General features: G+C 40.4%; 1 protein-coding gene across 1 annotated transcript; it reads left to right on the plus strand.

Moving 5' to 3' along the window:
* The first annotated feature begins 1,543 nt into the window (after positions 1 to 1,543).
* Positions 1,544 to 25,447, plus strand: Fem1c (fem-1 homolog C). Its single transcript, XM_041659954.1, has 3 exons — positions 1,544 to 1,682; positions 2,466 to 3,196; positions 20,800 to 25,447. Exons 2-3 carry the CDS (start codon positions 2,653 to 2,655, stop codon positions 22,107 to 22,109), a joined length of 1,854 nt encoding a protein of 617 aa, XP_041515888.1. The 5' UTR covers positions 1,544 to 1,682; positions 2,466 to 2,652; the 3' UTR covers positions 22,110 to 25,447.
* Positions 25,448 to 26,139: the final 692 nt, after the last annotated feature.

Here is a 26,139-nt window from a genome sequence, read left to right on the forward strand (position 1 = left end):
TAGTTGGGCGGTGGTGGCACATGCCTTTAATCCCAGCACTCGGGAGGCAGAGGCAGGAGGATCTCTGTGAGTTCGAGGCCAGCCTGGTCTACAAGAGCTAGTTCCAGGACAGGAACCAAAAGCTACGGAGAAACCCTGTCTCGAAAATAAAAAAAATAAAAAAAAAGTGACCCTGTAAAAACCAAGTTGAATGTTTTTTAAAGCTATTTTTAGTTTTGTGCAGTTTCTCATGATGAAGTTTACATTGATGCTGAAGTTCAGACTTCGTACTCTAGTATTTTCTTTCCCAGTGGTGCTGAAGAATTAATTGTGTGGCCTTAAGGTATGGCCAAATAGTATTCAAGAGCTTGCAAATTTGTTTTCAAACCTGTTTACTCATGATTCATTGTTTCTCAAGGCATAGTTGAAACGCTCCCCAACCTATCTAAATACCATAAACTCCGGAGTTTTGTTTTGTTTTTTGAGACAGTTTCCAAGAGGCCAAGAAGCCAGTCCTGGAACTCTGTAGACCAGGCTGGCTTCGAACTCACAGAGATCCGCCTGCCTCTGCCTCCCGAGTGCTGGGATTAAAGACGTGAGCCACCACCACCACCCAGTTTAGATTCCAGGTTTTAACGTCACGAATTGTATAAGCTTATTTCCCCGCTGTTAATTCATTTCATTGACTTTTTAACAGTTTTCTTTCAGGCTTTGGCTCAGTTTTTATTATTCAGAATTTAAGAACTCGTTGATTTTTGCCAGTCTTCGTATGTAGTATTCATGACTTTCAGTGGCCATTACAAAACAAATCACGTTTGGCCAGGTCCAAAACACAGGAGGAGACCGAGAGCACGAAATCCCCCACCCACCCTCGGCCCCCAACAGCCTCGCAGTCAGCCAGCCCAAGGGAAGGCTAAATGGCTCGGCCCCGCCCCTACCCGTAGCACGCTGGCACGTCTTCCGCTCCGACCGTCGCCTCCACCCAGGACGCCCCGCCTCTCCGCAGCACGCAGGCGCACTCTCCTTGGCGCCCCTCTCCTTCGAAACGCCCCGCCCCCCATCACGCATGCGCGTCGTCGAGTAGCCCGCTCAGGTCCCCGCCCCCTCTCAGGGAGCCCCTCCCCTTCTGTAGCACGCAGGCGCATTTTCCGAAGCGCTCCCTTGGTCTCCCCCCCACACACTTCCCCCCACCCCCTCTCCCCCCCTCCCCCCCCCCCCCCCCCCCCCCGCTCCCGCCCTACAACCCCCCACCTCCCGTAGCACGCAGGCGCAGCCTTCTTGGAGCTCGCGCAGGCCCCGCCCCCTGCCCCTCCGCCCCGCCCCCCCCGCCCTACCCCGCCCCGCCTCTAGGCGGTTGCTGGCGGCAGCCGCCGCCCTCCCTCAACCCAATGGCGCGGCGGCAGCGTCAGTAATGTGAAGCAGTGCACTGGCTTGTCCGGCCCCCAGGCCTGCAGCCCATTACACCATCGGCCGCGGCAGCCGCTGCAGCCCGAACGGCCTGGGAGGGCGGGTGCAGACAGCTCCGCGGGGCGGGGCGGAGCGAGCAGCGCGGCCGGATTCATTCCTGTGGGGCGCGGGGCATGGAGGAGCTGTGCGACCGCAGGCGGAGCGGGGCAGCCTGGGCGACGGGGGCAACGGTTTCCATTTGAAGGGGCGGTCGGAGCCGGAGCAGCGGACGGCGGGACGACCAGCCCCCGGGGCAGGTAGTGGGGGCTGCGGCCTGGGGCCCGGCAGGGGAGGCCTGGGCGGGAGGAGGGCGTCGGGGCGGAAGGCCGCCGGCTGGGTCGTTTGGGCCGCGGGGCCCGGGGCGGCGGGCGGCTGGAGAGGTGGGGGCGAAGGTGACAGGGCGATCGCGGCCTCGGAGCAGCCGGCGGCGGCCGAAGTTAAAGGCTGGAAGGCGGCCGCCGGGTTTCCTGAGCGCCTCGCGTAGTTTGAAGGGAAGAAAGCCTTTCCGGCGAGGTTTTAGCTTGAGCGGGCCGCGGGTTGGTGCGCCTGACCTTTTTGTTCCTCGTCGAAAGCCATCCTGGCCACCATGAGGCCTTCCAGCCTGGCGCCCTTGTGGGTTCTCTGCAGCTGCAAAAAGAAACATTTCTGAACCTGCCGCGTCTCTGGCTTCTTTCGGTTACTCGCTGGGCGTGTGCAAAGCCTAACCAGAACAAAGCTGGGCTGGTTAGAGCCGGACACGAGGACTCCGGTCGCCTGTAGTGTTTGATTTTCCGCACACGGGGAGAAACTGCCTCCCACCGCCACAGTCTGATCTCCGTGTGAACCCTTTTGTATCTTCCGTTCGCAGCTCCTCGGAGGGAAGGGGGAGAATCGTTCCTAAAGTACGGCCTTTCCCCTGTTTCTTTTTCCAAGATTAGAAAATAGGGAAACCCAGATTGTGTGTGTGTGTTTGTGTGTGTTTTCCTCTACTTGATAGACAATCCTAAAACTGCTACTTTTTCTTCCTTCCTTCCTTTTTTTTTTCGTTTTTAATTCTCTAGTTTGGTGCTCGGCTCCTCCGATGTTGGAATGCGATCGGACTGAACACACTCTTCGGTGGTTTTATATCCGTTCTGGGGCGCGGTGACTAACATTGAACTTTGGCTCCTGTAACTTGCCTACGTGGAGAGTTAAACTGGAGCTTTGCTTTGAAGGATAAATAAAGCTCAGCCTCCCGACTGGACATAAATGGATCTAAAGACAGCCGTGTTCAACGCAGCGCGCGATGGCAAACTCCGGCTCCTCACCAAATTGCTGGCAAGCAAATCCAAAGAGGAGGTTTCCTCCTTGATCTCGGAAAAAACAAATGGAGCCACACCACTCTTGATGGCTGCTAGGTATGGGCACCTCGACATGGTGGAGTTCCTTCTAGAGCAGTGCAGCGCTTCCATCGAAGTCGGGGGCTCTGTCAATTTCGACGGGGAAACCATCGAGGGGGCTCCCCCTTTATGGGCCGCGTCTGCAGCAGGACATCTGAAGGTTGTCCAGTCTTTGTTAAATCATGGAGCGTCCGTCAACAACACGACTCTAACCAATTCAACTCCTCTTCGAGCTGCGTGCTTTGATGGCCACTTGGAAATAGTGAAGTACCTTGTAGAACACAAAGCCGATTTGGAAGTGTCCAACCGACATGGGCATACATGCTTGATGATTTCCTGCTACAAAGGGCACAAAGAGATCGCTCAGTATTTACTTGAAAAGGGGGCAGATGTTAATAGAAAAAGTGTTAAAGGTGAGTTCAGCTTTTTTTTTTTAAGTGACTGCCTCCTGTTTTCAGAAAGTTTGATAGCAGTTTTTAGCATCGATGCTGAGTAAGCCTGCATTGTCAGATCTGTGTTTATTAGGTAACCCTTGCAATATTTCCTTGACTCTGTTACTTGATAGTGTGTTAAACAGATGTGGCAAACTATCCCAGATACTATATTAAACAGCGTTTTTTTCTCTCTTGTCCCTATAGTTACAGAGCATATTAGTGGCAGATGAGCTTAACCTTCCTGCCTTATAATTTGATCCATTTGGAAATAGAGTGAAATGCAATACATTGTTATGAATTTTTTTTAGAATCACTTTGGAGTAGTGAGTCACCATCTTATTTATTCTAGGTAGGCATCTGTTTGTTACTCTTTCATAGAAGGCTAGGCCATGCACGCTGCCTTGCAAGGATTAAATCTGAAAGGGGATATCTGTTTCCCCCCTTTCACTTACTTGGGGCCAACAGAAATCCTTTTATGTAGAACATGTATTTAGTGTAGCAAGATAGAAAATGGATTCTAAAGTCCTGCTCAGGGCTAGACAAGCTAAACAGGGACTAGGTTAAACCATTGTGGGTTTGTTGGGAAAAATTTAGGGACCTTCGTCAGGAAGAGTTTAGGTTTACAGATGAGGGTAACCTTCACTATTGTATGAAACTAAAGACAGTGATAGGTTAGAAATTCTTCAAACCTTTAACAGATTTTCTCAGAACAGTTTTGATAGCCTGAAGATCTTAAGTAAATCTGCGCAACAGTAAAATGATTCTCTACCGAATTTTAAAAAGCTGTTAAGATTTAAAAGTAGCAAAAATCAGGCGAAGAATTTTTCAAACATCATAAATTGGCTTGCATTGTTTACAGTGAAAAATGTCTTGCCACCCGTGCATTCCAGACTTATATAGAAGCCTGCAATCATTTATGGTTTGTTTCTTTTAGAGATAGATGGTGCACCCCTCCCTCCTTCTTTACTTTTGCTGTTGGTGTTTGTGTCTGTGCACACAAGTGAATCTTAATCCTAGGTTATGTCGTTCAATTTCAGCAAACATGGCTGACTCATTCTTGTTTTATACAATTTTTCATTGAACATTTATCGTTAATTGAGCTAGGACTGTGCTGGGATAAACAACCCTGCTGTGAATATTCTTGAAGAAACTGTATTAGCACACTTCTGTGAGAATAACTATAGTATGAAGCAATGTATGTGCTGTGGTAGAAGGCGAGACACGAGGTGGGGCCCTGTGCTGCTGAGAGCATGTTTATGACAGTAGCTTTTTTGTTTTCTTATAAAAATGATACAAGGCCATTGAGGTATTTTTCATTTTGCTTTAAGTTTTTCAGAGCAGATGTAAAACTCCTTAAAAAAAAAAATCCTGGTGCTGAGACAATCTTTCCAATGATAGTTCTAAATTTTTTTTTATAATTTTATATTTTTTAAACATACAGATGTGTGTGTGGTTTTGTTTTCTGTCTTGTTCTATAACCTGTTTTTTTTGATTAGTAAGTTATTTTTAAATTCTTAACCATAGTTCTGTAATTTCAAGAACGAAGCACTCATTTCTTTTAGTACATGCTTGTTCATTTTTATAAAATAATTAAATCTCGTTGGGATATTTGATACTGCAGGACATATAGTAGCTTTATTGTTTTAACTTTTAAATTTTTTTTCCTTTTATTGAAGTTAGATTTTTTTTCTCCCACACTATATCCTGATTATGGTTTCCTTCCCTCTGCTCCTCCCAATTCTTCCCCCACTTCCTCTCCCATCCAGATCAATTCCTTTCTGTCTCTCAGTAGAAAACAGGTTTCTGTAGGAATAATGATATAATATACTACGATAAAACTAACGCATTGGAATTGGACAGAAACAAACAAATAGGAGAAAAAGAGCCTGAGATAAGGCACAAGAAACAGAGACCCACTTGGAATCCCGCAAAAACACTAACCTGAAAGTCACAGTATATATGCAGAGGACTGGTGTAGACCTGTGCATGCTGCCTCAGTCTCTGAGTTAATATGTGTCAGTCATGCTGATTTATTGGGCCTTGTTTCCTTGCTTGTATTCCATCACCTCTGGCTCTTACACTCTTTCTGCCTCCTCACTCCAGAGGTTCCTTGATCCTTGAGGGAAAAGATTTGGTGGAGACATTTCATTTAGACCTGAGTGTTCCAAGGTCTCTCACTCTGCATATTGTTTGGCTGTGGGTTTCTGTATTTCTTCCCATCTACTGCAGGCGGAAGCTTCTCTGATGATGGCTGCGCAAGGTACTAATCTGAGTATAGCGGAATATCATTAGGAGTCAAGGGCAGGAGTATTTGTTTTTTTCCCTAGGTCTGTCTAGTCTCAGGTTCATGGTCACCCAAGAAGTGTTGGGTATGGGTTCAATCTCATGGACCTGACCTTAAGTCAAATCAAATATTGGTTGGTTACATTCACAAGCTTTGTGCCACCATTGCAGTAGTGTATCTTGTTGGCAGGGCACCATTTTAGATCAAACTGTTAGTGTCTGGCTTGGTATTTATGTTACTCTTCTGGTGGAGTGCATATAGTATCTTCTGGTACCAAAGATGCTAGAATGTAGGGGTGAAGGTTCTTTACAGGTACCAGCTGACTTCTCCGTGTGTAATGAATTGTGTAGGTGTTGTCTTCAGCAGTGGGGCCCTTCCATAATAGCTTTGTGGAGAGCAACAGACACTTTTGGCGGCAACCTTGGTTGTTTGGGACTTCCCATGGGATCCACTCTGACCAACAACTCAGATGTAACCCATCCCAGTACTGGAAGCTTCATTTGGTGACAAGGACTTGTTCTTTGGGGCTATCTTCCCATTATTTGGCCATTTCATTTAGCTTGCTTTCATTTATGTATATATTTTAGGAAACTTCTACTATATTAGGTTTCCATACTACTCCTCAAATGGCCCTTAATTTTAGCTGTCTCTTCCCATATTCCCCCATCTTCTTACCCTTTTCCACTTGATCCTCCTGTTCCAGCCCACCCATCCATACATAGCTGTTTATTCCCTTTCTTAATAGATTTAATGGTTCCCCCTAGTCCCTTACTCTCCCTAACTTCTGTGGTTCTATGGCTAGTAGTTCGGTTATCATTGATTTAACAGCTAGTATGCACATATAAGTGAACACATACCATATTTGTCTGTCTGTGTCTGGGTTATCTCACTAAGAATGATTTTTTTCTGGGGGGGGTGGGTGCTGGCTCGTGCCTTTAATCCCAGCACTTGGGAAGCAGAGGCAGGCGGACCTCTGTTAGTTCAAGACCAGCCAGGTCTACAAGAGCAAGTTCCAGGACAGGTTCACGAGTACCTTTGTCTTGAAAAATAAATGATTTTTTTTTCTTGTTCTATCCTGCGAATTTCATAGTTTCATTCATTTTAATGGTTGAATAATAAACTCCCATTGTGTAAATGTGCCACATTTTTTATCCATTCTTCATTCCATTGAGGGACATCTAAATTGTTTCCAATTTCTGTCTATTATGAATAGAGTAGCAATAAACATGGTTGAGCAACATTCTCTGTGGTAGGATGACGCATCCTTTGGGTATGGGCCCCAAAGTGGTACAGATAGATGGATATCCCATCTTCCTGAGAAACCACCACACTGATTCCCATCATGGCTGTCCTTCCACTAGCAAGGGATGAGTGTTCCCCTTCCTGCATCCTCACCAACGTGAATCACTTGTTATTGACCTTAGCCATTCTGATGGGTATAAGATGAAATCCCAAAGTAATTTTGGTTTAAGAACTGCATACTTGCCTAGCAATGGTGGTGAACACCTTTAATCCCAGCACTTGAGAGGCAAAGGCAGGCAGGCAGATCACTGAGTTTCAGGCCAGCCTGGTCAACATGGCTAGTTCCAGGACAGCCAAGGCTACACAGAGAAACCCTGTCTTAAAAACTCAAAATATTTAAAAAAGTAAAAAAAGAACTGCATACTCTTCTAATGGAGCTTTACATTGATTAAAATTTTTAATGATTTTTGTAAGCATTTTTCAGTATGTTTTCTTGTTTGTTCCTGATTGTCTTTACAGGTAGATTGTTGAGTTAAAATACTGAACTTTTTTTTTTTTCAAGGTAATTAAAACAAAAAGGGGGATGGCTAAAATATATGACCTCTTGGTGAGGCTTTTTTGATGTTTTGTTCCTTTGTTTAGGACTTTTTATTTATCAGTTGAATAATGTCCATATTACTGATAGAGCCAGAGGTTAAAGTCTGATTGGGGTGTGTTTTAAGTTCTTAAGTCAGTAGAGAGATGAGTACTATACTGTTTATATTATAGTTTCTAAATTTGGTATAGATACCTCTGTAGATAGAAAAGGAACCGGGCGGTGGTGGCACACGCCTTTAATCCCAGCACTCGGGAGGCAGAGGCAGGCGGATCTCTGTGAGTTCGAGACCAGCCTGGTCTACAAGAGCTAGTTCCAGGACAGGCTCCAAAGCCACAGAGAAACCCTGTCTTGAAAAACCAAAAAAAGAAGAAAAAAGAAAAGGAACAGCCCCTTTCTCACCACCATTGTGTGTGAGGATCTGTGAGCACTTCTTTCCAAGTGATATGCTAAGTCTGAGTCATTTTCTTGGGTATCAACATTCTTTTTAAGAAGACAAGTAGGGCCAAGCAATGGTGGTTCACACCTTCAATCCCAACACTCAGGAGGAAGAGGCAGGTGGATCTTTTGAGTTTGAGGCCAGCCTGGTCTACAGAGTGAGTTCCAGGACAACCAGGGCTACACCCCCGCCCCAAAATAAGACAAGGAAAGAGTTTTACCAAATATTATTTCAGATACCTTGTATTTTAAATACACACACAGATAGAAGATTTTATTATTTTATGTATACTGTATTAAACTTTTTGTGAAGCCACTTTTGGGCCATAATTCTTTTTTGGGGGTGGGGGTTTAGAGACAGGGTTTCCCTGTAAATTTGGTTCTTTTTCTGAACTTGCTTTGTAGACCAGGTTGGCATTGAACTCAGAGATCTAAGAGTGCTGGGAATAAAGGCATGCACCATCACTGCCTAACTAGACCATGATTCTTTACAGATGTTGGTAACAGATTCTAATATATACACACACTTACCCTCCTGTACTCTGATCTTGCATCTTTGATTCTTTGATAATTGTTGTTTGACTGATCCTGAGATTCTTGGGTGAGGACATGAGGGAAGGGAAGTCATTGATGATCAAAAAGAAGGAACTACTTAAAACTGATCAGGTTTAGAAGAGTATCATAGCTGATTTAGCAGTGAAGAAGGATTTTCTCCCAGTTTTTAGCTCTACTTTCAAAGTGATAAATACTGATAAGACTAGGTGCAGAATGGAGCAGTTTTTCTTTTTAGTGGTAGTGGGGAACCCAGGGTCGCATGCATGCTAGGCAAGGGCTCTACTTCTGAGCTCCATCTTCAGTCCAGTTTCTTAGAACATACTATGTGTCGTCCATTGGAAAGTATTTGGGAAAAAGATAAATACCAAGAGGTTATGCTTGGTCTTACTTTAAAATGCATGTGAGTCCTTCTTTCCTTTTTAACAAGTAGTTGACAGTTGACTATTACTTAAGCTTTTCCATTACTTTTTAACAGACTATTGGCAGTTTTTGAATGTATTTAAACAGAAGGTGGAATTCATTCATTAGTTGAGAGGGTACCTAAGTCCCTTAGTATGCCAATGGGCTGTTAGACCTAGGCTGTCCAAAGATGACTAAGGCAAGATCCCTGTTCTTGATTCCCAGCCTTTAAGGTTTGATCTCGGAGACAGCTTCATAAGCAGATACTATTAGATGTATGGGAAAATCTTTATCCCCAACAGCACACTACCTAAGGGGCAGTGGTTCCTTCTTTTCCCATAGCATTCCATAAGGGGAGAAAATATTTCAAATATTCAGGAGTATCTTTCTACTTTAACAAAACAATTGATCTAAACCATTTTTAATCTCTATTTTTATCTTATGCATATGGGTCTTTTGTCTGCATGCATGTCTACATCATGTTTATGCAGTGCCTGTGGAGACCAGAAAGGGAGTGTTAGATCCCTGTGGGACTAGACAGACAGCTTTGAGTTGTCACGTGGGTTCTGGGAACCAAACTCAGATCCTTACCACCAAGCCATCTCTCTAGCTCTATTACAGTTGATTTTTAAAAGTATTTATTTATTTCTTCTTTATGTACATATTTGTCTGTGTGAGGGTCCCTGGAACTGGAGAACTGCCATGTGGATGCTGGTAATTGAACTTGGGTTCTCTGGAAGAGCAGCCAGTGCTCTTAGCCACTGAGCCATCCATCCCTCCAGTAACAATTGATTTTTGAGACAAGTTGGTTTAAAACCAATGACCTCTAAATCTGAAGAGGTTATATTAATCTCCAGAACTGTCACTCAGCACTTTACATTTATGGTCTTCTTTTGCTACTATTTCATTTGAGATTTTTTTATTTATGCTTGGAGTTTTGCTTTTGCAGCTCTCAAATGAAGTTACTTAAGCCCTTCATGTCTGTTTTTATATCCAGACTGCTGGGAATTTAGCAGGTCAGAGTGTTGGATTAGGCTCTGTAGGTTCAGTTGGAGATTGGGCCTAGAAGACGTCAGATCTTCACTCCTGAGTCAGTCATTTTAGACAGTCAAGATGATGAAGTAAGTTGGTAATAAGGCAATTATTGTGGCATGTGGAGGCTCTGAGATATGACTGCTAAAAATGAGTGTGCACTGACTACAAGTGCTTTTTGGAGAAAGATAACGTGTAAGGAAATAGATAGATCACTAGTTCAGAGTGATTTTGCTCTTTTCAGCGAACCTAAATTTTAATCTCAGCACCCATCCATCTTGGGCAGGTCACAACCACTCCAGCTCCAGAAGATCTGATATAGTCTTCTGGCCTCTGCAAGTACCTGCAAACACCTCTTAGACATAGATACATATGCACAATTCTTTTTAAAATCCAAAATATGAGTATAGTTTGTAAGATAGAGAATTTTAAAAATAAATTTCCCTTGAAATAATGTTGGATTGAGATGTGTTGAAAGGCTTTGATAATTTTTCAGGCTTAGGAAATGATATGGAGATGCATATTGAGAAAAATGCCACTAGAATCCAGTAATTGGGATGTAGGTAGGTATAAGCATAAGGACCAAAAGGCACCCAGGTTAGAATATAAAAAGAGCAATAAATTCAGGTAAAGAAATTTAATTTTGAGCTGGGTGTGGTGGTGCATGCTTTGAATCCCAGACTGACAGCCAGGAAGGACTACATAGTGAAGAAACCCTGTCTCAAAAAAACTGGGGAGGGGGACGGGTGGGGCATGTCATGCAGTGGTATTGTAGAAGATTGCTTTTCATTATATTTTTGGTCTTGAGCCTAGCCTTGAACAGCTGAGCCACTTCTCCAGCCGGATAACTCTTCATTAGATTGCTTTTTATTGTTGTGGTAATCATGACCAAAAGCAGTTTAGGGAGGAAAGGGTTTATATTAGCTAATGTGTCTCCGCTGTAATCATAATGAAGGGACATCATGTCAGGAATTGAAGAAATGTGGGGGAACCTGCCTACTGGATTGCTCTCCATAGCTTGTTCGGCTTGCTTTCCTATACCACCCAGGATCTATTGCCCAGGGGTGGCACAGTGGGCTCAGCCCTTCAACATCAATCATTATCAAGAAAATATTCTATATAGACTTGCTTTCAGGCAATTTGATGGAGACATTTTCACAAATGATTTAAGTCCTTTTCCTAGAAAATTTTTGTCCTGTGTCATGTTGACAAAAACAGTAACCCAGCAAAATGTTTCCAACGGAGAACTAGAATTTTAAAAGCTTTCGGGTACACTGTGAGTGCTTGAGGCTGGAGACATCATATTTTTATCTTGTATATTAGGAAAAGGAATCTGGTCCAGAGTATTGGTAAGTAGGCTTGCTAAATGGCTAAGTTGGATTAAGAGAGGAAAGGTTTGGTGGCAGGCAAGCCCTGTGTTTTATAGTCTTTCATTGGGGGATAGGTCCATAAATTAAAAAGGTTATACAGAAATCAGTAGTGTAGGTAGACTTGGTAGGGGTTGAGAAAAGAAGAAAAATCTGTTCAGCTATGTGACAGATAATTGCATTAAAAGATTTGTGAGACTTAATTTGGGCAGGTTTTTATCTTTGGTTCTTTAGTATGATACCATTTAAACAGAGATGAAGAGAATATGTCAAACTACAGTGTACCAATCATCTTGCTTTAGCAAATATATTCACATTTCTCATATTTTATTTTAAAAAATGCATTTCTTTCTGGGCTGAGGTGGCATATGCCTTTAATCCCAGCAAATTTATGTGTGTGTGTGTGTGTGTGTGTGTGTGTGTGTGTATATATATATATATATATATATATATATATATACACATGTGTGTTCTTTCATCGCCTCTAAATAGTTGGAAGCAAACCCAAGGCATTGTTCCTTTCTGTCCCACAGTAAGAAGCACTTTAGTGTGGATGTAGATCCATGCATCAGGGACTTAGTCATTTGATCATTGTATTTAAAGCTCTAGCCGTGTGGTGTTGCACATCTGTAATCCTAGCACTTTTGAGGCTAAGTTGGGAGGATCCTAAGATTGAGGATTGCCTGGACTGTGTTTTGAAACTATGGGAAGAATACTTTTTGTACACTTAAGTGTATAGGAATCTCAACTAGTAAAAGCTCTTTTATAAATTAAAAATTGTTGAAGATAATAGACGAGGGGTAAGGCTTGTCATTGTGGTAGATAGTTATTTTAGTGTACTTGAACACTGTTGAAAGCCGGTCTCTGTTCTTTTGAGCTCGAGGACATTTATCAGCCATTGGTTATCTTCAGCACACCTACTTGCAGAACAGAAGGACTTAAACCTTCATTCTGCTCTGCTGTCTGGTTTCAATTTGGTTTAGTAATAGTTCAATAATTTACTAGTTGAATTCACTAACATTTTTAATGCAGATGTTCAAGTTGATCTCAACTTGCTTTTCCTTTGTTCTCTTCTTATCTCTATGTATCCTTGGAAGACTTGACGTACTCCTTGCAGGTTAGCTATAGAAGATGTGTAAATTTAGTTTACGAGAAATATCTTTGTGGTTAGCTTTCTCTGGAGATGAAACTTTAAACTTTGAATTCTCACAGAATTAAACTAAGGTTGGTGAGAGTGAGCAGTATGGGATTTGTCTGCATTTTCTAGTTATTGTCCCCCGCCCCCCATTAACTCCCAAGTTTTATCTATTAGCTTTTAGATGTGTGGTCCCCTCATGGTGTTCATTTCAATCAGATTTTCAATGATTTGTTAAACCTTTTTGCTTAAAATAAAATTTAGGATTTCTTGATATTTTAGAGATTTGTGCCTTTGATGTGATATATTAAGACAATGTGTGATAGAAGAGAGGCGGAAAGGGAATTTCCAATTTCAGAAGGCACTGTGAGTGTATCCATCCAAAACATCTCTCTTCTTCCACCTTTCCCTTCCCTTTGGGAAGAATTGTAGTTACATAGGAGCCCATGAATTAGAACAGCTTGGAAAGGGAATTGTAATGAAATCTGGATGTAACATTGGTGTTTTCAGCCTTCAAAGGAGCTGTTTTACAGATGGGAGCTGGTTTTTCTGTTCTCATCCCTAAGCTCCAGAGAGTTTAGTCTTGAGAACTACTTCATATCAAATCTTCTGTAGTAGTTTTTTCATCCATCCTGCATCCTGCTTTGGCAGATAGAAACAGTAAAGTATTTACTCTTGTTGTGAGTTCATTGGCTTGTGTTACTGAGTTTCTGTATGTTTCTGTTTAGTGCCTCGTGCAAACACTTAATGGAGGGCACACAACAGTCATAGCAGTTTGTCATTTGTAACATGAGGGCTTGCTTTTTGCCCTGGACAACTGGCTAGCTTAGCCCTGAAATAATCACACAGAAACTGTATTCATTAAAACACTGCTTGGCCCATTAGCTCAGGCTTCTTATTAACTCTTGTAACTTATATTAGCCCATTATTCTTATCTATGTTAGCCACATGGCTCAGTACTTTTTTCATTGGGGCAGGTCATATTCTGCTTCTTCGGTGTCTGGGCAGGACTACAGAGGAATGGGCTTTCTCCTTCCCAGAATACTCCTGTTCTCATTGCCCTGCTTGTACTTCCTGCCTGCCTACTGGCCAATCTCGTCTATTTAAAACATGACTAACAGAATACAGCATTGTCCTGCACCAGTCATAAATTATTTTTATTCTTTCCTGCTCCTTAGTGTCTCCCATGATATATAATATCCATGGGGGAAGAGAACCGTCAGGACCTTCCAGTACTCCTTTCCTATTCTAACTCACTTCTGCATTTCTCAGCTCCTCAGTGCAGAAAGGGATCTGCCTTTTGGTGCATGTGCTCCACCCCCACTCCTGTCTGGATCACTTCTAAACTAGGCCCAGGTACAAAGTCGAGGAAGAATGAGTCATTGGTCACCATAGTAAGCTGAAGAAGAAAAATGAATTATTTTTGTGTATTTTCAGACATATATTCTACAGTATGGTCTTTGTTTCTCTCGGTCAAAACTATGTTTTACCAGAAAAATGAGTGTTTTGATTGTTACTGAATTTTCAAATGACTTTATTGAGATCCAGTTCACATATCATCCACTCATTTAAAGCATACAATACAGTGGATTTTTATTTTTATTGTGTTTAATGAGTAAAGTAGCTAGCACTGCAGGCTTTCATGCCCCAAACTCCATATTTGTCTACTTCATTAACTTCTCTCTAGTGATTACTAAGTTTCTTTCTGTTCCTGTAAATCCTCCTGTTTTAGACTTGTATAAGTACAGGCGGAACATATGGTCTCTCATGACTTGCTTCTTTCACTTAGCATAATGTGTTCTGAGCTTATTCAATTGTAGCATGTCAGTTTAGTTTTTATTATCAAATAATAATGCCTTTGTATAGATCAGTGGCTTTCAACCTGTTGTTCACAATTCCTCTGGGTTGAGCAATGCTTCCACAGGGGTCACCTATGGAAACCTATATCTGTTTTCTGGATCACAGAAAACAGATATTTACATTACGCTTTATAACATTAGTTAAATTACAGTTATGTAGTAGCAACAAAATAATTTTATGTTGGGGATCACCACAACATGAGGAACTATCTCAGTATTAGGAAGATTGAAGACCACGGGTATAGATACTACCACTTTTACTCATTTAGCAATTGATGAGTACTTGATTGTTTTATTGTTCAGCATTATAAGTAATGCCGTTTATATTTCCATTTCTCTCAGATGTATGTCTTACTAGGAGTAGAATAGGGTTACAGTCGTCACTGTTTAACTTTTGAGGATGTAACAGGCAATTTTTCAGAGCAGTTGCATAGTTTATATTCCTCAGAATATAGGAGGGGCCTAATGTTTCTGCAGTCACCAGCACTTGTTCTTTCTATGTATACCCATCCTAGGATTGGGATTTTGGTTCATATTTTCTCATGGCCAATAATGTTTAGTATCTATTCATATGCTTACTTGTATTTATTTGCCATTTCTGTATCTTAGTGTCTTCATTTAGCTTTGTATGCTTTATAATTGAGCTATTTAGCTTTTTTGTATTACTTAGCTTTAAGAATTGTTTATATAGCTGGACCTGGTGGCATATGCCTTTAATCTTAGCACTTGGGAGACAGAGGCAGGTGGATCTCAGTGAAATCAAGGCCAGTCTGGTTTACAAAGTGAGTTCCAGGATAGCTAAGGCTACACAGAGAAGCCCTGCCTAAAAAGGAGTTATTTTTGTTTTGGGTATACAAGTCTTTTATCAGATATATATTTACAATTGTTTCCCATTCTATGGATTGTTTTTCATTTTTGATGGTATTGTTTATAGCAATTTGAGTTACTTTACAGATTTAAAATTTTCCATTGTAGATCATTTGCATAATATCTGACTTAAAAGAGATAGTTGCCTATTACATTTTTATTTTGTGTTAGTATGTTTGTTTGTGGGCACACACATACCACAGTATACATGTGGTGGTCAGAGATAAAGCTGTAGAGTTTACTGATACTGTTTATGGCTTAAGAACTTTACTAAAGATGAAAATTGTGACTTAATTGTAATATATACTAATTTCTTACTTTGACTCTTTTAAATTTAGATTAAATAGCAGGGCATAGTGGGACACACACTTCTATATCTTTTTCTCTCTTTTTTTTGATTTAGGTTGCTTAGTAACATTTATGTTTAAACATTGCATTCTATTCACGTGGGCTGAAGATAGATAATTCTTGAGGCTCAAAAACAGTCCTGGTAGCCGGGCAGTGGTGGCGCACGCCTTTAATCCCAGCACTTGGGAGGCAGAGGCAGGCGGATCTCTGTGAGTTCGAGGCCAGCCTGGTCTGCAAGAGCTAGTTCCAGGACAGGAACCAAAAAAAAAAAAAAAACACCAGTCCTGGTGTATTTTGGTATTTTGGGTTACTGACTTTGAGGAACATATTGACTCCATTGCTTGGTATAGACTCTTGTGTTTGCTATTAATTAATTGCAGGAATCTTTAACATTTATATCAGTGAAAATGATCCCTCCAAGTGCTTTTTAAAGGAATTTTACCATGTTTTAACACCTGAGCACCCAGTAGGTTGCTGTTCTGAATATCTTTGGAAGCATCCGCTGAATATGGCTACTATCTTTCTAAATTCTCTTTGCTATTTTTGAAGCTACATAGCTGAAGATCAGTCATATCATATTAACTTTCTACAGAAAGTCTGTGAGTTAATGTTTAATATGCCATTAGCTAGCTAGCTTGAAATTTAAAAGGATGCCCACTTAATAGAGGTGCCTTTTGAGAAATTATACAAGTTTCCATTATGTATTTGGTGAAGGGAATTATTTTTCTTCAAATGAATTTGGTCAGGCATTGAAAATTGTGTAATACAAAGAGCATTTCTTTTTTTTCTTTAAATTTATGAAATTTCAATGTCAAATACCTTTATTTTAAACCATTTTTAAGATTCTCATTTTTATCTCATGTGCATTCATGTTTTGATTGCATATGTATTTGTGTGAAGGTATTGGGTCCCCTGGAGCTAGAATTATAGACAGTTGTGAGCTGTCATGTTGGTGCTAGGAATTGAACTTGGGCCCCCTGGAAAAAGAACATGTGCTCTTAACTGCTGAGTCATTGTTAGCCCCCAAATAAACTTTATTTTGATTTATGATGCTTGATAGCATTTTTGTTTAAACATTGCATTCTATTTTTCATTGTTTCTTACTTTGAAAGTAGAAGACATAAGGTAACCCTGCTAAGTCTTTTGGAACTATAATCTTTGTGTTGTGTGGGTGTTTTAAGAGCTATAAAATATGGGAAATTCTTGAGTCAGACATGTAGTAATTGGCATATATTGCTTAAAATCTGTGATGATAGCTGTCAAAAGTATGGTCTTTGGCATGTAATTTAACATGGGTGACTAGAAAGAATATAATGATTTGATGTTTAAATTTGGATAGAATAGTAATGTTTTACAAAACATTTAGTAGTAAATTTAACACTTAAATGACTGTAGTAAGTATAACAAATAATTGTCTATCAGATTATAAAGAGTTTATACATAGACTCATCTCCGTCTGAAGTAAATGCCTTTTCTTCTTTTTTCTTTTTTGAGACCAGGCACTGTGTAGCTCTGGCTGTCCTAGAACTTACTGTGTAGATCAGGCTGACCTCAAATTTACAGAGATTACCTGCCTTTTCTTCCAGAGTGCTAGAATTAAAGGCATAAGCACTATTTCTAGCTTTGATTAATTTTTTTAAAAGCAGAGAAATTTTTGTAAAACAGGATAAAAGGTTTCATTAACTAGGAATGAAGTCATAAATTAAAAAATAAATTCATAATACTATAAGAGTGACACTGGTTTTTTTTTCCCATTTCCAAATTTTAATCTTTTTATACAATGTATCTTAATCCTGTCTCTCCTAATTCTTGGGTGGCCTCTAACATGTCTCTCTGGTCCTTTCATGTCCCCTCTCCCTTCCTCCCTTTTTCCCTCTCTACATAACCTACTGAGTCTCATTAGTGTTGCCTGCTGGAATGTTTGGTTGGATTGGTTTTGTAAAAGTAATCCTAATGGCAGCAAGTTCATGACTGCAATGGCCGTGTCTAGAAATCAGTGTTTGCGACACTTCCTCTGTCTCAGACGTCTCCTGAATCTTGTGGGGGTATAGATTTCTCACTTAGGACTGAATACTCAATAAATAGTCATTTATTCTCATAGTAAATAGTCATTATTCTCAGAGCTTTGACCAGTGGTTGTTTCCTGCATTAACTACTGACTCCTGCAGAGACGCTTTCCTGGCGATGATTGAGGGCAGCATTAATCCGTGTGTATGAACGTGAATTTTTAGAAGGCAGTTTGACAGTATTTTAGTGAAGCAGTAGTGGGTTCCCCCGGCCATATGACCGTCTGAGCCTGGGCTTTTGACTAGCTTTGCAGGATCTGGCATAATTCCCTCTTGAAGAGCAGGTCTCGTATCTAATCAGGTTTTCAGTTGGTTAGCCCCATAACAGCCATGCCACTGTGCCAGTGTGCACATTCGCCTGGCAAGTCAGTGTTGGGACATGTAAGGTGCGCTGCTGAGTGAGTCCATCAATGACTTTTCTCTTCCAGCGGGCTTTGTAGAGCTTTCTGGCACTCAAAAGGCGTAGCTGTCAGGGAGAAAGTTTTCCAGTCGGTTCCAGCTAGGTTTCTCTATGTCCTACAGTAAAGTGTGCTGTCTTCAGCAATAGTGGTGTAGGAGGTTCTTCTTTTTGTGTGTTGTTTTCATTGGTTGAATAAAGAGACTGCCTTGGCCTTTTGATAGGGCAGCCCTTAGGTGGGCGGAGTAGACAGAACAGAATGCTGGGAAGAAGGGAAGTGTGGCAGATGCTATGATTCTCCTGCCTGAGACCTACCCTGGTTAGATTCATGCCGGTAAACCACAGTCAAGTGGCAATACACATTAATGGAAATGGGTTAGTCAGGATGTGAGAGTTAGCCAATAAGAGGCTAGAGCTAATGGGCCAGGCAGTATTTCAGTGAATACAGTTTCTGTATAATTATTTCCCCAGGCTAAGCTAGCTGGGCGATGGGACACCACCCCCCCCCTCCCCGCTCCTCATTACTACACAATAGGATCTTTCTAGCTAGTTATTGTGGGCAGCCTAGTGCAATGGCAGTAGCCTGTATTGTTTGGGGACCCTCCGTAACCTCCTTTGCCAGTAACTCGTAAGGGGGGGGGTACCACCTTGCTAGAGATTTCCATTTAATAGCCTGTATCTTCTAGAAGTATTTTCAATTTTTGGCAGGTATTGGTACTGGCATAGAAATGTAAGAACAGAAAGTCAACTTCTTTTCCCTTTGTAGTTAATCCTTCTTTTCAGGCCCCAGCCTCTGTCCATCATTGGTCTGCTACATGTCGTTACTGTAGGCACTATTTTAGTAGTGAAATTTAAAGATTTATACCCACAGATTTTCCCTTTTTGTGTATCTGTGCCCATGTCTCCTGGCTCCCATGTACTGTTCCTTCTGCTAAAAAAAAAAAAAAGAAAGAAAGAAAATCCAAGATATTTAGGCTTTTCTTAGTAATAAATGTTTTTTATCTGATAATGTGTGTTGTTTTTATTTATCTATGACGTGAATCTAGAATTGCAGTTTGGCAGTTCTTTTCTGTTAGGGGTTTTCACTGTGATTCAGTGTCTCAGCTATGTTCCTAGTGAAACTTTGCTGTTTATCTTGTTACTTTCTAGCAGAGAATGAGTGGAAAGCCTTCTGTGGTTTAATGCTTTTCTCTTTGACCCCCCCCCCCACACACACACACATCCCTTTATTGAACCTTAATACAGGTGCCCTCTACCTGTGTTAATTTTGGAGACAGGGTCTCTCCACAGCTTTGAAGGTGTTAAGTAGACTGGTCTGACACTCCCTCCCTGGTGCTGGGTTTGCAAGGGAGTGCCACCACACTCAGCATTCTCTACTCAGGTTCTAGGAATCAAGGTCATTTCCGTGCTTGCAGGGGGAGCAGTTTACCATCTGAGCATTTCCTCAGTCCCCTCAAATCATCACAGAGGAGAAAACAACATACAAACAGAAGAGCTGAAGAAAAGGTCCAGGGAGCTGGGTGGTGGCAGCACACACCTTTAATTCAGCACTCACAGAGGCAGGTGGATATCTGTGAGTTCAGGGCCAACCTGGTCTACAAGAGCTAGAGCTAGTTCCAGGGCAGGTTCCAAAGCTACACAGAGAAACCCTATCTTGAAGAAAACCAAAAAAAAAAAAAAAAAAAAAGCCCCATGAAACAATCATGAATATAGTTACTGACACAAATTTCTATATGAGGTTTAACATATTCACAGAGATTTTTTTTAAAAAATTGGATATTCAAGGAAATCTGAAAACTACAAAAAACCAAAGATACTGTAGAACTAAAAAAATCCAGTGGGTGGCTTTTTAAAGTGGATTACTCCTAGCAGACTAGAAAATTCATGAACTAGAAAGTGGCTCATAAATATGCTCAGAGTGATGTGCTGCAGACACTTTCTACAAACATTGTATATGTACATACCGAAAATCTGCATGCCGGCTTCACTTCTGATCAATGGTCAAATGGTTATTGTTACCCTTAGATATGATATCTGATGTTTATATCATACTATTTCTATAGTCTGTTAGTAATATGCTAGTGTCTTTTGTCAGTTTTAATTCATGTTTAGGGTGATGTGATAGTGTTAGAATGTTTAGTACATCTAAAAAGAATGTTTAAAAAATTAAATTGTAACAGGAAATAACCCATTATAAAAGGGTTTTATTTGTCTCCTTTGAAAGTTTATATTGAACCACTTACATATTTTTCAGATTTTAGCGGACTTGTTTTTCCTATGAGAGCAGTGTTTTTAAGAATTCTTTGTAACAAATTTTGACTTTAACAGTTAACTCAGTTGTTTAGGGGGGAAAAAAAGCCCACTATAAAAATGAAGTAGCTCCTAAAGACAAGATTTTCCATTTATAAATGGGGAAACTGACCCAGAGATCTGACTGTCTGCAAAGCTACAAATGACTTCATTTTATTTTATTTTATTTTATTTTTTTTGGTTTTTCGAGACAGGGTTTCTCTGTGGCTTTGGAGCCTGTCCTGGAACTAGCTCTGTAGACCAGGCTGGTCTCGAACTCACAGAGATCCGCCTGCCTCTGCCTCCCAAGTGCTGGGATTAAAGGCGTGCGCTACCATCGCCCGGCTATATGACTTCATTTTATTTCATCCATTTTTGTTCACAGAATATCACTTTTATTTGAATATGAATGAGAAGTGCCAAGGGGCCATTGATTAAGGAACATTATCTGTTGACTTTATCTGGGTGTGTTGTTGTTTTGTTTTCCTTTTCATATTCATCTTAGTTGAGTTATTTAAGAAGTTTCATGAGTATTTTCTTTGGCTCCTGCTGTGTATCAGACACTAATGTTAGGTGCTGGAGGTAATCATTTTCTCCTCTGTGATTGTAATAGATCCTACTTGTGGCTGATTGGCATTGCCTGTGCTTTCTTTTCAGGTTGCATTATAGCCTGGTTGTTCACAGTGTGTTTTTTTCCCTTCTCTTTAAGGCAATACAGCATTGCATGATTGTGCAGAGTCTGGAAGCTTGGACATCATGAAAATGCTGCTTATGTATTGTGCCAAGATGGAAAAAGATGGCTATGGAATGACTCCTCTTCTCTCAGCAAGTGTGACTGGTCACACCAATATTGTGGATTTTCTTACACACCATGCCCAGACCAGCAAGACAGAGCGTATCAATGCTCTAGAGCTTCTGGGAGCTACATTTGTCGATAAAAAGAGAGATTTACTTGGGGCTTTGAAATACTGGAAAAAGGCAATGAACATGAGGTACAGTGATAGGACTAATATAATCAGTAAACCAGTTCCACAGACACTAATAATGGCTTATGATTATGCTAAGGAGGTAAACAGTGCAGAAGAGTTAGAAGGTCTCATTGCTGATCCTGATGAGATGAGAATGCAAGCACTGTTAATTAGAGAACGTATTCTTGGTCCTTCCCATCCTGATACCTCTTACTACATCAGATACCGGGGCGCTGTCTATGCCGACTCTGGAAATTTTAAGCGATGCATCAACCTATGGAAGTATGCTTTGGATATGCAGCAGAGCAATTTGGACCCTTTAAGCCCAATGACTGCCAGCAGCCTACTGTCTTTTGCGGAACTATTTTCCTTTATGCTACAGGACAGGGCTAAAGGCTTGCTGGGTACCACAGTTACATTTGATGATCTCATGGGCATATTGTGCAAAAGCGTCCTTGAAATTGAGCGAGCTATCAAACAAACTCAGTGTCCAGCTGACCCATTGCAGTTGAATAAGGCTCTTTCCATCATTTTGCATTTAATTTGCTTACTAGAAAAAGTTCCTTGTACTCTAGAACAGGACCATTTCAAAAAGCAGACTATCTACAGGTTTCTTAAGCTGCATCCAAGAGGAAAGAATAACTTCAGCCCTCTGCATCTGGCTGTGGACAAGAATACTACATGTGTAGGGCGATACCCTGTCTGTAAGTTTCCATCTCTGCAAGTTACTGCGATACTGATAGAATGTGGTGCTGATGTGAACGTCAGGGACTCTGATGACAACAGTCCCCTGCATATCGCTGCTCTGAACAATCATCCAGACATCATGAATCTCCTTATTAAATCAGGTGCACATTTTGATGCCACAAACTTACACAAACAAACTGCTAGTGACTTACTGGACGAGAAGGAGATAGCTAAAAATCTGATCCAGCCCATAAATCATACCACCTTGCAGTGTCTCGCTGCTCGTGTCATTGTGAATCATAGAATATATTATAAAGGGCATATCCCAGAAAAGCTAGAGACCTTTGTTTCACTTCATAGATGATAATTGGAACAGTACTTCAGCACTGCTAAAGCACGAGTTGGTAACAGTTGTTTCATAAATGAGCACTGTTGTGATAACACCAGCATCCATTTAGCTTGCTATCATTGTGCTCTCATTGGCTAACGCATTGTAAGCATCAAATTTGCAGGATTGGTTTCCCAGTATTTAATATAAATATACCATATAATATATTGTTTGTGAATTATTGAGAAATGTGATATCATATTCAAATTTCTAAAATTGTCTGCCAAAGGCCATTCTGGTTTTGTTTGCTGTTGGGTGGTAGAGACGGAGTTAACTGTTTTCAGTGATGTCTTAATACTTCACTAGTTTGTGAATTTTATGCAGTTGAAAGTCATCCTCTTGGGCTCCCACTTCTTTTGTCTTCAAGTTTTGCCTGTTTCCACTTTTTTTCGCCTAACCATTTCTGCTACATGTTCCCTGAACCTTTGGATCCTGCTAGGTCATAAACCTTATGGACTTGTTCACCATTTGCAGACCATAAGTGCTTTATCTTCTCTATGCACCGGCTTAAACTGGACTGTTGTGTGTTGGCATATTCTCTATGCAGCAGTTGGTCAACTTCAACTCAAAACACTGTTTTCTTAAGTTACAAAGTTTATTTCACAAAAATAATCTTAGAGCATGTCAGTTTTTAGAATTGCCGGTAAGCTGTTTGAGCTCAAACTTTTTTTTTTTTTAAATTTTATGTTTTGTTTGGTTTTGCTTTGTTTCTTCACATCTGAGGTTTCTTTCTTCAATCTACAGAAAGTTTTTGTATGCTAAATTTGGGAAACAAATCTATTACAACTCATTAACCCAGTTGAAATTTAGGTCTGTCATCTTAGTATATCATGCAGTAAAGGAAGACCTTTCTTTCTAAAGTGACCTGCCTTTCCTGCTGCTCCAGCGTTGTCCTGCTTGTGCTGATGGTGTGACTAGGTATAGAGAATCTGCTTCAATTTAACCTCAGAGTTTATCACACAGCTTAATGAGTCCCATTGAGCTACTCAGTCATTGAACTGCAGACCACCTTTAGTTACAAAGAGGCTAAAGCATGTCAGTGGCATGATGCTTGCCAAGCCAGACCTAGGCGTTTCAGGTAATTACGGTATTTTAGTATGCAATTTACTGCCATAGTATCAAAGGTCAATAACAGTGTTCTTTCTTTCTTCAAGTTTATGTATATCTTTTAAAGATAACGTGCATGAATTACTTTGATCTCAATTATTTGTCACCCTATTAAACACAAAAGATTGCACAGTGATTTCTGTACCCTTAATAATAGCGCCTCCTCCCCATCTTTCCCTCCTTGCCACTTCCTCTCTCCTCAGTTCTTTCTCCCCTCTCCCTCTTATTATTATTATTATTTTTTCCTATCATAGATTTGTTAATGCCACAGAAAGGGCTCTTTTGACTTAAGGAAAGATAAGTGAAAATCCAAACATTCAGGTAATCACTCAGCACTTTACCGTACTCAGTAGAATTCACAATGGTACATTGCCCTGCAGCTGTAGTAAAAGAAATTATTCTGAATTAAATGCTCCTTATTGATTCTAGAGAAAAAAATCAGTTTGCCTGTGAACTTCATGATCTGGATCACTTGGATTTAGAGGATGACATTTTATCCTGAGGGTTGATGTAATGTTATTTAAAGAATTGTCATTGCGATCACATTCATCTTTATTTAGTAAAAATTTGTAATGAAGAGTAGTAAATAAAGAACATTAGATGTTTTCATTAAGCAATTGAGGTTTAATTCTTTAAAAAGTATCTCAATTCATTTTACTACATTTTTATTTAAATTTTACTGTTGGAAAGATGAATTACTTATCAGTGGGCTCTTTTTTAATCCTTTGATGAAGAGGTTTTTACTGTGTTTTATTTATTGTGGGGCAAGTCTGATAAAATATTTGAGCTGCTATATATAAGAATAATATGTCATTTAGACAGATATTAGAAATATCAAACTATTTTGAAATCGTCTGCCTCTAACTTTGGTATGCTTGAACTCTCTTTTTCTTTTTTAAAGACATGAAAGCTTGGCCATTTTGGTGAGTCATCATTGGTTGATCTTACTTTTGGGGTAGAAGATGACAATTTGACCGTAAGGGATTTAATACCTGCCTTCCCCTTTGCCCAGAAGAGTCTGGCTCTCATGTTTTTAGAGCAAGGCTCATCTGACTTGCATCTCATAACCCCGTATGAAATCAGGGTATCTCAGAGTGGCTCCCTTAAGGAAGAGCAGATACCTTGGAACTGGTCTTCAATCCTGAAAGCTGCAGTGCCGTATTGCAGTCAAGGGGTGGCTTTTCCCTTTCTGTTTGTCCACTCCAGAAATGCCATTGGGAGCTCTTGAAAAAGCAACTCAAAATTAGCCAGGATTTTATTTTATTTAAGTTGGTTCAGGAGTGCAACCTCAAATAACTGTTAGGGCCTTCATCAGAAAATCATGAGACTGAATAAAATACACAATTCTTAAGTTTGAGGGTTTGGCTTTGTCCATGGTGAAGAAGTGATCTAATTGTATTCATTTGAATCAAACTAAACTGGGCACTGTAACGTGGTAGTATTGGCTGGTATTAATATGTAAATCTCAACAATGTTTCTCCAGAAATGCCTCTGAATTTCAGATGTTCTATAATTTTGATCATTTTAATAAGAAAAATGGTTATTTTATCCTGATACCAGTCTCCTTTCCAAAGGCAAATAGATTACAGGTTTAATAATGTCATTTTTTCTTATCCCGAGGTCTGACAAGCATAAGCCCCAGTCAGCAAGATAACTTGGTGCCCTTTATGATTTTGAAATTAAGTGATTGCTCATTTGCAAAGAAACAATTAGTAATCTTTAAAAAAGAACCGAACTCATAAGTTCAACTTATGAGAACTCATAAGTTCTCAACTTATTACTATAAGTTGAGAAATTGTTTATATTTGGAATTTTTTTTTCCAGTTGCCCAGCAGAACCCCTCAGCTGAATGCACAGGTGCGTTAATACCTGTAAGGAGTTCCCAGCAGGAAATGGGTGAGGAATAGTGTTCCTGCACCCTATACAGTGGCACCGTTACTTGGAACTTGAACCACTTTGAAGTTAGATACTAAGGAAACTTGAATTGTTTGTCATCATTTTTCTTTTCCTTTTTCCCTCTTGTGTGTCACTAAACAACTAGTTTCTTTCCCTTTTGTTGGTTCCCATTGTGTATCTTTTCAAAGAAGTACTGTATCAGATGCCAGCCAATAAATTGTCACACAATGGAAAAATGATATGCCACAGCATTGTAAGGTTTAATAAAATTAAATTTGCACCAAACTTAAGTATGCTCTTATTAACTCTTAATTCTTAATGGGTGTTACCTGGAAATATATTACAGTGGATTCCGGGATTACTTTTTTGGAAAAACTGCCTACTTGATAATTTATAGCCAATTAGAACTTAAACCATTTTTTTTTTTTTTTTGATTTTTCGAGACAGGGTTTCTCCGTAGCTTTTTTTGGTTCCTGTCCTGGAACTAGCTCTTGTAGACCAGGCTGGCCTCGAACTCACAGAGATCCGCCTGCCTCTGCCTCCCGAGTGCTGGGATTAAAGGCGTGCGCCACCACCGCCCGGCGAACTTAAACCATTTATTAATGCTCTGCTATGTAAATAAGATGACTTGTATACAGTTTGTTGCAATGATTTTTTTTTTTCTGGTAAATACTATAGGAAGGCTAGTGAAAAGCACAAAGGACTACTTTTAAGCTTGTTCTTTATTGTATTAGAAGTGTGTGCAGTGATAGGCTTACAATGATGGTAAGTTTTCTGTATTTCTGTTTCAAGTGATAAAATCTAAGTTCCTTTCCCTATGTCTTAAGTGATCTAATACAAGATTTTAATTGACCTAGAAAGTTGGTCATAATTCTAAACTCATGAGTATAAATTATATTCCAGTGTCATAACTTTTCCCCTTTGGAATGTCAATCAATGTACCATATTACTGATAAGTATATATCTCTTTTTGAGCATTCGTCTTTAGTCCTGTCTGTGTGTA

Source organism: Microtus oregoni, unplaced genomic scaffold (assembly GCF_018167655.1).
Source record: "Microtus oregoni isolate MIOR12 unplaced genomic scaffold, Mior012 000011F_ref0000422, whole genome shotgun sequence".
Classification (NCBI taxonomy): domain Eukaryota; kingdom Metazoa; phylum Chordata; class Mammalia; order Rodentia; family Cricetidae; genus Microtus; species Microtus oregoni.